This window comes from Python bivittatus, unplaced genomic scaffold, assembly GCF_059951505.1.
Source record: "Python bivittatus isolate LINGU-HERP-01145 unplaced genomic scaffold, Pbiv_v1 ctg000580_np1212, whole genome shotgun sequence".
Classification (NCBI taxonomy): Eukaryota; Metazoa; Chordata; class Lepidosauria; order Squamata; family Pythonidae; genus Python; species Python bivittatus.
Window position 1 is genome coordinate 2,765,895 of NW_028277087.1, and position 14,183 is coordinate 2,780,077.

General features: G+C 49.3%; 1 protein-coding gene across 2 annotated transcripts in view; it reads right to left on the reverse strand.

Moving 5' to 3' along the window:
* Nucleotides 1–2,617: 2,617 nt before the first annotated feature.
* Nucleotides 2,618–14,183, reverse strand: part of CELF5 (CUGBP Elav-like family member 5) — a 75,979-nt gene continuing 64,413 nt past the window's right edge. For both annotated transcript variants that reach the window (XM_088149356.1, XM_088149355.1), the window contains exons 9-12: nt 9,120–9,182; nt 6,840–6,923; nt 4,933–5,076; nt 2,618–2,858 (exon numbers count right to left, since the gene is read on the reverse strand). In XM_088149356.1, coding sequence (XP_088005482.1) covers nt 2,731–2,858; nt 4,933–5,076; nt 6,840–6,923; nt 9,120–9,182 — 419 coding nt within the window. In that variant the 3' untranslated portion in view covers nt 2,618–2,730. The remainder of the gene's footprint in view (nt 2,859–4,932; nt 5,077–6,839; nt 6,924–9,119; nt 9,183–14,183) is intronic.

Consider the following 14,183-nt stretch of genomic DNA (forward strand, 5'->3'; position numbering starts at 1 on the left):
GGAGGGAGGGAGGAGGAAGGAAGGGAGGGAGGGAGGGATAAGGAAAGAGGGAGGGAGGGAGGGAGGGAGGGAGGAAGGAAGGAAGGAAGGAAGGAAGGAAGGAAGGAAGGAAGGAAGGAAGGAAGGAAGGAAGGAAGGAAGGAAGGAAGGAAGGATGGAAGGAAGGAAGGAAGGAAGGAAAGAAGGACAGACGGAGGGGGGAGGGAGGGAGGAAGGAGGGAGGGAGGGAGGGAGGGAGGGAGGGAGGAAGGAAGGAAGGAAGGAAGGACAGACAGAGGGAGGGAGGGAGGGATAAGGAAAGAAGGAGGGGAGGGAGGGAGAGGGGAGGGAGGGAGGAAGGACAGATGGAGGGGGAGGGAGGGAGGAAGGAAGGAGGGAGGGAGGGAGGGATAAGGAAAGAGGGAGGGAGGGAGGGAGGAAGGAAGGAGGGAGGGAGGGAAGGAAAGAGGGAAGGAGGGAGGGAGGGAAGGAAGGAAGGAAGGAAGGAAGGAAGGACAGACGGAGGGAGGGAGGGAGGAAGGAGGGAGGGAGGAAGGAAGGAAGGACAGACGGATAAAGGGAGGGAGGGAAGGATAAGGAGGGAGGGAGGGAGGGAGGAAGCAAGCGAGCGAGCGAGCAAGCAATGTGACGTAAAGCTGGTTAGGTTAAGTAACTCAGAGTAGGATTCTCACCCAGGACTGCTAACGGCACAGACTGGGGAAAAGAGGTTCGACGTAAAAGGCAAGACTCTCTCCAGCTTTCCCCGGGAGGGGTGGGGAGCAACCAGCCATTCCGGCTGCAAAGGCACGCCAGCAGAGCCTGTGGAGGCTGGTGCAGGGAAGGCATCAGGGCAGAAGGAAAGCAACTGACCCGCAGAGAGGCCCTTTTCAGCACGGGGCTCCCTGGGAAAAGCACCGGCAATCACAGCGCCCGGATCCTGGGGCTCTGCCACCGCCTTCCTCGGGCTGGGACCGCCGTTCGGGTAAAGGGCACTGATGCGGCACTGCTCTGGTCCCGGGACTCAGGAAGGCACCGGAAGGACCAGGAAAAGTGCTGAGAAGAGCTGAAGCGTCAGAAGCAGCTGCTCCGTGCAAAGGAAGCGAGAGTGCTCGGGAGGTTTCGTCTTAAGGGGGAAAAAGGCATTTAAGGAAAGGCAGGATGGAGATTTGTGAAATCACAACGTGCACGGCCCGGGGAAAATGAGGACAGCAATGGAGCTGAGTGGCGAGCGGCTCAAGGAGCGCTTCGTCATCCTCGCTCAGGAATTGCAAACCCATTTACCCTCATTTATTCACGCTTATCTTCCATTTTGTACAACGTTCCAGTTTGTCTTATCCCAGTGTTGTCCAAACTTGGCCACTTTAAGATGAGTGGACTTCAACTCCCAGAATTCCCCAGCCAGCATGGCTGGCTGGGGAATTCTGGGAGTTGAAGTCCACTCATCTTAAAGTGGCCAAGTTTGGACAACACTGTCTTATCCTAACTGCCTTAAAACCGGACTCCGCGTCGGTCACTGAGCAGAATAACAAAGGAACAAAACCTGGCTTCGTCCTGAACGTAATTTTTTAACCACAATAGGTCTCAGCTGGTTGCAGCACTTGGATAACCTGGTCTAAGTGAATCCTACTTCCGAGCTGGAGAATTCACGAGAAAATCTCAAAACTGCAAATGAGACGGGGAAGTAAAAGCGTGGGAAGTCAAAAGGAGTCAAGGGTGACTCAAGAGGACGGTCGAGATAGCAACCAACAGAGAAGGTGGAACAGAGGCATCGATTTATTCTCAAGGAAGGTGCTAATGTATTGGAAATACATATGCATTTGAATAATATTTGCATTAGATAAATATAGATAGTTGTGTAACTATTTACTGTATAATAGTATACCGTACTACGCTAAGTTTTAATTTTTTAATTTTTTATTTTTTTGTTCTGGTACTTTTGCCACTTTTTTGTAATACCACCTTTTAATGTTTGCTTTCTCCTCTTCTCGTGTATTACTATTATTTCTCTGTTTTTTCCTTTTTGTTATTAATTAAGAAGCAATTTAAAATTGGTATATATAAAAAAGGAAGGTGCTGATGGCTAGGAGGAGGACATTTTAGATGTTAGGATGGTGTAGATGATCATAATTACTAAAGGCACTATTCATGGAAAAAATCTATGTCATTGTTTTTCAAACTTGGCCACTTTAAGGTGTGTGGACTTCAACTCCCAGAATTCTGAGAGTTGAAGTCCACACATCTTAAAGCACGCTGGCTGTGGAATTCTGGGAGTTGAAGTCCGCAAATGCTGGCTGGGGAATTCTGGGAGTTGAAGTCCACACATCTTAAAGTTGGCAACGTTGAGAAACACTCATAGGGTCATAGAATCATTGAGGTGGAAGGGACCCTGAGGATCATCTCATCCAACCCTCTGCAATGAGCAGGAAAGCTAATTGTGGGTTGCTAATCCAAGTATTTAAAAACAAGGCCTTCCAGTTCTTGGTGGATCTAGAGGGTTAGAGGCTGGTTTGGGAAGGAAACGCGTTATATTCAAGGAACAGGTTAACCGATTGCCTTCAAAGTCATAGGTCGCTCTCCAGAAGGTCATGCAACTGTTGAAAACCCATTTTTTAAGCCCCATTCCTTTGCTTCCCTTGTGTGCAAACGTTAGGGGCAGGGAAAAAAATTTCAGCAGCTTTGTCGGGGCATTAAAGCTCCTTGTTTTACCTGCAGGAGCACCGGTTTCCTTGCATATACCAACCCATTCACCTGTCAGTACGGCTGGCCGGCATCCTTCGGCCGTTTCAACTGCACCTTTAGCCTTTTCATACCAATCTGGAATCCGTTCATGGCCTGGATGGCTGTCTGGGCACTGGAGGGATTGTCGAAACTCACAAAGCCTTGAGAGAAGGAAAGGACCGGTTTAGCAACACCCTGGGGGCTTGTGTGTGTGTGCGTGTGTGCATGTGTGTCTGGGTGTTTGCAGGCATTCACCGGACGATTTCAAAAATGGCAAACCCCTTCTCTCCCAGGCAGGAGTGTTTGCAGGAGAAGGGGGGGGTGTCACAAAAGTCAAGACTGAATGCAATCTTGCAACCATGCAAGAGAACCCCTGCCCTATTTTTTCCATGCATCTTGACTTTTTTGACCCCACAGCAGACACCCCTGCTCCCAAGCCAGGTCTATTCTGAACGGGAATTTACTTTTTCTGTCTATTTCTACTCCAAACAAGGCCAAAATTTATATCCCGCTCCAATCTGGAAAACACTGGTGCGACTGAACAAGGGTGACACCTCCACCGACCCTCTTTTTCTGTTTTCGGTTTATATCCCATGTAATACTAAGGGTGGGATCTATTCTCCAAATATTATTCCTTAGCTGGGAGAAAGTGCAAAGTTTACGAAAATGCAAAATGCTGAAGGGGAGGAGGGGAATCTCTCTAAAGCCTTTAACATGCCCCAATATGGACAAAATATGGTTTGTGCGAGATTATTGCCTGGCTGTTGGGAAGCAATTGGAAAATGAATTGTGGGTACAGTAGAAAAATGCATGCTTGTCTAGCCAACTGATGGGATCCCTGAGTAGGAAAACTGAATACGCTCCTTATTCAGCACCTTTTTTGCATTTTACTATAGTATTTATGTGGTCACTAAGAGTCAGATCGACTCAACGGCACATAATCAATGTTTTACTCTGCTGGAGGTAGATCAAAGGAGAAGTGGCCCATTTTTAGCTAGGTTCCAACTAAGTTTTGTTTTGTTTCAAGAACCTGGCAAGCCCATTTTGAACAGGGGGGAGCGTAATGCATAAAAGAGGAGGAGTAGGCCGTAAATGAGAGGATTGGTTGTAAAGTTACTTTTTCATCACTGTCGTAACTATGAACGGTTGCTAAATGAGGACTGCCTGTATGGAATATGGTCAATCCTCATGGGAGGATTTTTTTCCTATCTGTGCACGGATCTAAAGGCTGCTCAGAGTTTTATTACCGGCCCTTATCACCGTCTTAATAGTGGAAATGATATTGTGGGTAGCAAAATCAGAATTTGAATGTATCCCCCTCTAATATTGCACTGCGATATAGTGCTAAGTCAAATGTTTTTCTACACAAGTCACCACAAAGCAAGCAACAAAATATAGTTTTCCTATGTTTTGATCTGGTACAAGTCAATTGTGTCTTGATTTCCAGAAACACATTTTTTGTTCAAAGAATTCACGTTAGAGACACGTAAAAGGTCGTTGAGGTGGGGACGTGACAACTCCAAGACATCCTGATCTGAACCCAACCCCGCTTCTCGTTCCAACTTCGTCAGAATGGATTTGTCTGATGGCAGGGTTTGGACTTCAGATGGGCCACTCCAACTGCGAGATGCAGGTTGGAGCAACTCATTTTGAGGCTGGGTGCTGCTAGATAGGTCAGAACCTCTGGATGGCTGTTCTGAAGCCAGAATAGGAGGTTCTTCAGAGGGCTGGTTGTGAAGCTGTGGAACTCACTGCCACAGGATATGGTGATGGTCACTAACTTGGATGGCTTTCAAAGGGCATTGGATAGATTCATGGAGGACAGGTCTGCCAAGGGCCATTGGTCTTGGAGAGTCAATATCATCTCAGAGTAGAAATCAACATACTTCCAGATACCAGTTGTAGGAGAACAGTGGTGGGAGCGGGATTAAGCTTCCATCCCTTGCTGGCAAGCACCCAGAGGGATCTGGTTGGCCCTTGGGATAAACAAAGCCGGAGTAAGATGGACCTTGGCCAACCCAACAGGGCTATGCTTATGTTCCAAAGTTGGACATTCTGACCTCAAAATACTTAGCACACCTCTAGTTTCATCTCTCTTTTTAATGGTATGCCCAGATTTTGTTTTTCAAAGCTACACAACACACCCTTAACGTTATTCCCCACAGAAGAACCCAGTTTCCTACTTTTCCCCCACAGCACCAAAGACCCTTCCCTCTTTTCTCGCGGCTCACTCACCGAAACATTTGCTCTGGTTCGTGGCCCGATCCATAAACACTTTGGAGGAGATGATGTTCCCAAAGGGAAGAAACATTTGCATCAGTTCATTGTCCCCAAACTCTTGAGGCAGATGGTAGATGAAGAGATTGCACCCTTCTGGACCTGTCGTTGGAAAGGCAGCATGGATTATTGGTTAGAATTGAGTAGGCTTAGCCTGGAGAGGAGAAGATGGCATCAAGATATGGTTTAAAGCAGTGTTTCTCAACCTTGGCCACTTTAAGATGTGTGGACTTCAACTCCCAGAATTCCCCAGCCAGCATGGTTCCAAGGGATGGTCAAAAAAGTCAAGATGGTGACTGCAGCAGTGCCATTGAAGCTCTGACTGGTTTTTATGTGCATTTCATCTGCAAAGTACATAAAAAAGCAGGTGGAGCTTTGATTGCACCACCGAGATCACCATCTTGACTTTTTTGACCATCCCTTGCAGACACACCTGTTAAAAATGATGGGTAAATGGTTATACAGGAATACTCTTAATTTAAAGAAAAGCCCCCTCCAACATACTCCCTAAAATCTAAGCTCCACCACTTTCATGATGCCACGGCATCTTTACCTTTGTAGCTTTTGGCCACCCAAATTATCAAACATAGAAAAGGCACGGGGAAGGGTGCCTTGTGCCCCTCAAAATATTAGCTAAACCCACAGGGGAACATTTTGATGTAAACTTCAACCATCAGTCCTATTTCTATGTTACTCGTTACCTGCCTTTGCACAACATTAAACCTGGATTGGCAAGACCTTCTGACTTCACATAACGTATTCTCCCCAGACAAACAAAACCATAACCGTAGCTTAATATGACAGCCTGGTTCCTTCAGCACACTAAGGTAAGAGCATGAATAACAATCTATCCACCTCCATTTTTACCTAGTCTACCTAATCTAGGAGTTGGGAGACTCAGGTTCAGATCCCTGTTTGCCCATTAAGATGAGAAGATGACTATGGATTGCCCTCTAAGATCTTCTTCAGAACTTAAAGTTCTGGAGAAATGTTGCCCAGATATATTGTTCAGTCATAACAACATGGCAATATGGAGTTGGAAGGGGGTACTGAGACCAACCCACTGGTCAGAGCAGAAATCCACACTGAAGCACCTGAGGCAGGTGTCTGTCCAGCCTCTGCTCAGACACATCCAAGACACAGGAGTCTACCCCCTCTCTGGATCACTGGTCTCACAGTCAAACCACTCTTACTGTGAGGAAGATCCTTCTTACAATCCAACAGGAATTTCCCAAATATATGGCACTCTCTTGCCTAGAGAGGGGCTAGCCCAAACTCATGCATCTGAGGACTTTGTCCTTGGCCCATCCATTTCTGGGAAAGGAAGGTATCTTGCCACCTCCAGATGCTCTGAACATTAACTCCCACCATCAGTCAATGCCATGGCGTCGTGGGAAATGTAGTTCAAAACATCTTAGAAACAGCACAAATTTAGGGGAATTATATCCAGTGGAGCTCTGCCATATAACTGCTCAGATTCAGATCACTTCCAGCAATCGCAGGAGTTGCAGTGGTCATCTAATAGAATCTGGTCATCTATCTTGAGTTCTACTCAAGGAATCTCTCTGCTGACCCAACAGAACCAGCTCAAAGTTGGCTCCGTTAGTGCCCAAAAGTTGCTGATGCAACAGCTCCAATCCCATATTTCTTTAAATCATCTTCCCCCAACTGGATGCCCTTCCTACTTGGTAGGACTTCCAATTCCATCATTATCAGTTGGGAAGGCTGCCTAGATAGGTCTCCTGCTTTGTAAGAGGCCTCAGTCCAGGACACCTCGCGGGCCACCCTTTTTCCATGAGTATTGAAGAGGTAGGTTGCCTGCTCTTCTTCTCCCATCATGTCCATGCAGGAGAAGACTTACTTACCCTCTCGCTGTTGCTGCTGAATTATTGGAAGAGGCTGAGGGATCGCCTGCGCAACTGGGGTGATGGCAGTGGTAGGATAGACAGCTGCAAGGGGTGAAAGGAACAGACTGAGGTCACAAAGTGAATATATTCCCATTTCCTTTTTAGCTCCATAAAGCTTCTTAATGAAGGCTGCATGAGAACCTTCATGAGAACCTTCATGAATCTTCAAGAACCTTCATGAGAATCTCCATCTTCATGGAGAAAATCTATCAATGGGGTCGCTACAGGTTGAAAACAACTTGATGGCACATAATCAATCATTCAATCAATGGGAATCCTTGCTGGAAGAGTCACTTTTGCTCCTGAGACAGAGCAGCAAAGTCTTCTACAAGCTAAGGTTTACAAACACGTCTCCCTTCCTTGCTGGCTTAGCAGAACATCTCGCCTATGCTCCAGATCTCAACTGTTTAGCTCCAGCGGGTATAAATGGGTAGGTGCTCTGGTTTTAGTGTCCGAGGAAGGTGTGCTAAAGTCTCTGGAGATCTGGCTAGCTGTTGGGAAAGTACCACTAGAAGAGAAAGTCTTCTTATTGGTCTTCTTTTGGGGAAAGTCTTGGGTTGATGGAAACCCAATCTACCTCTCTGGACCGGGTAGAGGTATTCCAGCCACTCTGATACCCTCACCTTGTTTGAACGGTTAGACTCAAGACACTGATATATTTTGGGCCTTCATGTTGGTTTTGACTCCTGGCAGCTGCCTGGAGAAGTCCCTGCAGTTTTCTTGGCGACATTTTTGGACATGATTTGCTTCTTCTTTGGGTTGCGACAGAGGGACTGGTCCAAATTCACCCAGCTAGCTTTGTGCCTAAGGCAGGACTAGAACTCACAGCCTTCTGGTTTCTAGTCCAGTGCCCTAATCTACTGCTCCAAACCAGCTCTCTTTATATAATGATGGAGCTGAATTGAAGAAATATGTTCCCTTTAATATCCTGCTTAAACCATGTTTTTCAGACTTGACAACATTAAGATGTGTGGACTTCAACTCCCAGAATTCCCCAGCCAGCCATGCTGGCTGGGGAATTCTGGGAGTTGAAGTCCACACATCTGAAAGTTGCCAACACAAAGAGTTGACTTGAACAGTAACTTCCAGGTATTTAAATTGCCTGCTCCCTGGATGTGCTTGAATCACAAAAACAGGACTCGTCCAACCTCCCTGCCATTGTTATGAAAGCTACATTTCCCCCCATAATATAAGTCTGTGAAAAGGGAAGCGCCTAGTCAACTTTAGCCGATGTTGAAAAAGCTAAACAGGGTCAAACTTGGCAAGACCTGGGATGGGAGACCACTAGGCAATCACAGGGTTAGACTGCGAGGTTGAAAAACTATTATGGAAGAAGGCAGTGACAAAGCCACTTCCATGTTGGGCCGAGAAAACCTCCAGGATGCATCCAGGGAGTCTCCAAGTATTGAGCTCAGCTGAAGGGAGTCTTTCTAAACACTCGGCGAGCTCAGATCTGCTTGGATGGGAGACCACCAGGAGACTCCTCCAGGGTCACAACCCAGGAAAAGGTTATGACCAGCGACGTCTGTACCATTGCCAAGATCAATGCCAGGGCAGGCCCCTATCCTTACCAGGGGTCAAACTCAACTTGAAGGGAACTCCACACAACCGCTTCTCATGCCTGCTCGCTCCCATTCTCGGCTGTCCATCTTGCCTTCCAGACTGTTGGTGAACATTCTGTGACACCCAGAGTTCAAGCAGCAGATTCAGTCCTCCACCAGATAATCGGGGTAGGGGTAGGCTCTTGTGTTTCAGCATAACGGAGCTCCCCCAAGCCTAGGATCGCCCCATCTTGCTTCTCAGAGGCCTCACGTTGTCTGTAATCCTGCCCTCTAAACCGTCTGAGTTTACCATTACGAAACGTTGCGCCACTCCTCTAAAAGTGATGCTCCCTCCAGGGTTGCATCCAACCTGCCCGGAGCTTTGGCCAAGACATTTCACACTTTCCCTTCATTTTCCTATTTCTTATTCCTTAACCATTCAGAAATGATCTAAATTCTCTGTGGGCTCCTTTTATGGTCATTCTTTAAAAAAGGGGCTTGCTCTTTCCTTAAACATTTCTGCCAATTCTGCAAATTTCCAAGTTCCCCCAGAAGAGCCTGAAATCCTCCCCTTGTTTCTTTGCAGACTGTTTTGATCCCATCCGACCGGTACTTGACCACTTACCCATCTCCCCCCACCCCAAAAAAAATTACAGCCAGAGGAAATCATCGGAGAGGATTACTTCAGCAAAGGTACCTGCATATTGTTGGACTCCAGTGAAAGTTGGGTGCAAGGTCTCTGCAACCGATGAGTTTTGGGCTAAAACAAGAGAGATTTTGTTTCTGTTTTTTTTTTCAAGGATTAGAGAAATGGCAAAAACAGGGGGAAGAAGAAAATGAAGGAGGGAAATCCAAACCAATGAGTTTGGAATTCCAACACTTTATGTTATTTTTTTTAAAGTCTTGAACAACAAAACACTGCAAATTAAAAATAACACAAACAAAACCAAAATAGAAATAGAAGCTAGGCGAAAACAAAAATGCACCCATCATTTGGGAGGATACAGAAATACCGTTGCTTTGTTAGGAACAGATACACAATTTTAAACATCCCTGTCTGATATTTCTCTCCAAAAGGATATTTGCAAAGATAGAGGTAATTACTATTCCTATTAGGAATTAACTTGTTGATACAATTTAAAACACTGAAGACCAAAGGTGAACAAAACAATCTTTAATTTAATTTTTTTTTCAAGATTATTTGCTACGCCGTTCATTTTTCAACCTGTACTTTAGCTTTATAGTGTTTTGCTATAGTCTAAAAGTGAACATTAACATTTTGATGCACTACACAGTTTTATGCATCTTGGGGAAAATGGACATTAAAGTGTATCCTGCCATTACTTATTAAAAAGACTGTTGTGTAATATTTCCAGTTTTTCCCAATCACTAACAACAAAAACAGGTAATTAAATGGAGACTCCCATCAAATGATGATTTGATTATTACCCCTCCAATACTTTTAAAAAGTCTTCGATTCGTATCATCCAATATCAAGGGGCAACGTTTTATGGCATCGCTCAAACTAACCTATGAGCCACACTTCTATTTAAAGACTTTTTGCTAAGAATAAAGGACAGGATTTATTGTCTTTGGACGCTATTTATCCCCTGTCCGGTCCGGTCCCCCTTAGCCGGCTCCCGCTTCATGGGCGCGAATGTCTGCGAACAAACATTCTCTGACCTCGCAGCGGCTCAGCCAATGGGATTCGCTCACCGGCTCGGTTCCGCCAACCCGCTTCTGCCTGGGCGCTCCCATCAGCCCTGCAGAGCCAGCCCGGCCCCCTCCAGACTCGGGACTCCGCTCTCCCGGATTCCCCGCAACAGCCGAGCTGGCCGAGTCCCCAGGCGGGAGCGGCTCTTCCCGGCCGGCTTAAGGGGGTTGCAGCTGGTGCAGCTGGAGAGGGCCCCGAAAAGTGGGTCCCCCTAGCAAGGGCTCTCCCCACATCTCCTCCCCACACTCTGCTCACGGATGCCCTGGCCCACGGGGTCTCGGGCACTCTCCTGCTCCGCTGCTTCTCCATCCCGGCTGGGCCAGAGGGGCACATTCCCAGGACACGGGGGGGGGGCGTCGGAGGAGGGCGGGACCTGCGAGTGACGGAGACCAGGACCGCCCTCCAGCAGCCAGGGAGCAAAGGGGGAAGGGGCCCTCCTGCCTGCTGGGCTGAGGGTCCACGGCAGCCCTGGGCAAGGAGTCTCCGCTCCCCTCAGGGCCAGGAGGGCCAGGCTGGCTGCGCCACGGAGGGGGCAGCAGAGAGACCAGGACCTCCTGCCTGTCTGCATCTTGGCAGAACGAAGAACCTGGCCCCAAATCCCACGCGTGTGGGTGTGCACGCACATGCGGAGAGAGGAGGCTGTGGGCATCAGAGACAGGCCTGTGGCTTGCTTTGATCAGGTGCCTTGAGGCGTTTTGCCCAGAGACCAAGGGGGACTCTCGCTGGGCACAGCCCTGGTTCCTCCAGAATGCAAAGCTCCGTCTGGTTCTGGGGGGTCAGCAGAGGAGAAAGGGCGTTGCTGTGATGCGCCAGGAGTGCCTGGGACCCACGGAGTGGCTCTTCTCCTTATTTCAATGGCCGCCTTGGCCCTGGGGCTGCTGCCAACCTGCCCAATGCCCAGCCGTGCCAAGTCACCCCAATGCCCAGACCAGACCCCTCTCACCATGATGCCCTGCGGCCCTGGGCCACCACCATTGCCCAAGGAAGGCTGCTACTAGCAAGCCCGCCATTCCCCGTGTGCTGTGAGGCCACAGAGGTGGGGAGGGCAGGCATTCAACATCTTTTCCCAGAATCCCCCTGCTTGTTAGTCCAGGGCTGCACATAAGCTCCAAACCTGTGCTGCATTGGGCCTCCAACTCCCTCATGTGAGAAGGCAGGGAGAAGTGAGGGCCTCAAACGAACCATGTTTGCTAAGGGAGAGCGCTGTGCACCATGGGGCAGCCTTGGGGGGACGGCAGGAGGGAGGATGGGCAGAAGGCACACTCGCATCAGAGTGGAGAAGGACGGCAGGAGGGAGGAAAGACTGCAGGCAAGAGGCACGTTCGCACCAGAGTGAAGAGAAACGGCAGGGGGCGGCTGTCGGGTCAAGTGGGGATTGGAATGTGTATTGCGCTGATTGGATTCGGAAAGTGGAATGTCTGCGGTTTTGCGGTTAATTAGCGGCGCTCCGGGGCGGTAAAAAAGGTGAGATTGTGAGCCAAGCCCTCGTAGGAGGGGGAGGACAGATAGGGGGTATAAAAACCTGTCAGACCTTGCTTCGGGGTTCCTCCATTGCTGCGGGAGGGACCCACCTTTGCAAACGTGCCCAATAAAAACTTCTGTCTACTGGATAACCGAACCCGTGTCTGTCGTTTTCTGACAAAATTGGCGAGCCAGCCAGGAGTCCTCGACGTGGACCGGACTGTGGGGAACCGGTGAGTAATCGGCCGTAACACCCCGTTGAGGTGTCTCCCGTTTTCCCCGGAGTCGGGTCCAGGACGGGACTCCAATCGCCAGTCAGACAGAAGTAAAGAGGAAGTCGGCCGACGAGGAGACCTCCGGGAGGTCTGGTGAGTACAGCCTACCCATAATCTCGGGGAGATTAGCGTGGTTACGAGGCGTTGGACGCCGCAAGGGGACAGAAGAGTCCGGGACCTTCTGTAAGGTGGGAAACGTAGTCAGGAAGGATGGGTAAGGCGCAGAGTAAGAGTGTAAGGCCAGGGGCCAGTGGGAAAAACGCAGTAGGGGAATCCCCACGGATTCTCCATTAGGACAATTGTTGCAACAATGGGAGACACCCTGGTTGTGTCCATTCACCAGGGGTCTGGAAAAACCAACCATGATAACTTTGTGCACTAAAGAATGGCCAAAATATCCACTAGTGGACCCCGAATTCCCCTACCATTGGGATACTCTTGGAATCCCCAGTAATTACTGGGTGACCCAACTAAAAAAAAAAAAAAAAAAACTACATTGTGGAGCATAAAATGTTAACACAGGAACCCTATGTGGAAGTCTGGTTCCATGTTCATTGGGAGGGGCCTCGACCCAAGTTAGCCAAAATTTTTGTCCAAAAAGAACAGGAAGATGAGGAGGACCTCTGGCTGACTGGACCTCAATGGGGGCCGCCACCTCCTCCTCCTCCTCCTCTTCCTACCGCTCCCCCTCCGGCGCCCCCACCCTATCCCGGGCTGCGGAAAGAGCTGGACCAGCTGAACCAAGACATTCAGAACTTGCCCTTTAGTCTAAGGTCGGCCAGTGCCTTCCCCGTCCGGGAAGTCCCGAACGGAACGAACGCACAGGGGGTGACCGTCACCAGTTACGTAACAGTTCCCATCAAACCCAGTGAGTTGAGGGAATTAAAAAAAAAAAGAAAAAAAAGACCCTCCCTCGTATGCAAGAGAACGCCCATACCACCGCCGAACAATTGGAACTTTTTCTCGGCCCGGTGGAATACTCCTGGGGGAACTGAATTACATTTTAGCCCACCTCTATACGCCAGAAGAGAGGGGCCAGATTTGGCGAGCTGCGCTCGGGGCTTGGGAGCGAAGGAATGCAAATGTCCCAAATGCCCCGGCCGCAGATACTAAATTCCCTCTGGCAGACCCAAATTGGGATCCCAATAATGCTGAACATCGGGAGAACATGAGAGGAGTTTCCCCCTGTACGACTAGGGGGGTCATGGTTCCCCAACCGGGACCCACGGGGAACCCTTGGTAAACATCACGGTGGGTCCCACTGGCGAGGAACAGCAGTTCCTCGTGGACACCGGAGCCTCTCGAACATCGCTGTGCCAACCAATCCCAGGGATTGCGAAATCCCGGGGCGCGTCGGTATCGGTGATGGGGGTGGGAGGTTCTCCGGTCAAGGCAGACGTACTGGAGGGAGTGAGACTGGAGTGGAATGGGAAGGAGGTAACTGCAGATGTGTTACTGATCCCACAGGCGAGAGTGAACTTGCTGGGAAGGGATCTAATGGGTAGTCTAGTAGTGGAGCTGTGGAATGTGGAACAGGCAGAAAGGATGTGTTTGTTGCGAGAGGCGGACGTGGAGGTTGTGAACCCTGAGGTATGGGCAGGGGAGGGGGGGGCGGGTCGGTTTCGCATCGCCCCAATTAGCATCCCCTTGAAACCAGGGGTGACGGGTTTGCGGCAAGCCCAATACCCGCTGTCCCGGGATGGGAGGCGTGGGCTGAAGCAACAACTGAGATGGACGGTGCTGCCCCAGAGGTACACCGAGAGCCCCTCTTGTTTGGACAGGCATTGGAAGAGAAACTCCAGGGGTTCCGGGCCCCTGGGGGTTCTCGGGTGCTGCAGTATGTGGATGATTTGTTGGTGTCTGGAGAGAAGGAAGTAAAGGTGAGAGAAGACTCAGTGGCTTTATTGAACTGGTTGGCTGAGGAAGGATTGAAGGTGTCAAAAGGGAAGGTCCAATTTGTGGAAAGGGAGGTCAAGTATTTAGAACATGTACTCCGGAAGGGCGAGAAGTTGATTGATCCTTCTCGGATACAGGGGATAATGCAGTTGAAGCCCCCTCATACTAAAACGGAGGTGCGGCGGTTTCTGGGTCTAGTAGGATATTGCAGGCTATGGATAGATGAGTACATGAGCAAGGCTCAGTTTCTGTATGAGAAGTTGAAAGGATCATCTGACAGGGTAGAATGGACAGACGGGGACACAGAGAAGTGGGGAGAATTACGAAGGAGCCTGGTGACGGCCCCGGCTCTGGCTCTACCGAACTTGGCCCCCCCTTTCACCTATACGTTACAGCCCATGGGGGAACTGCCATT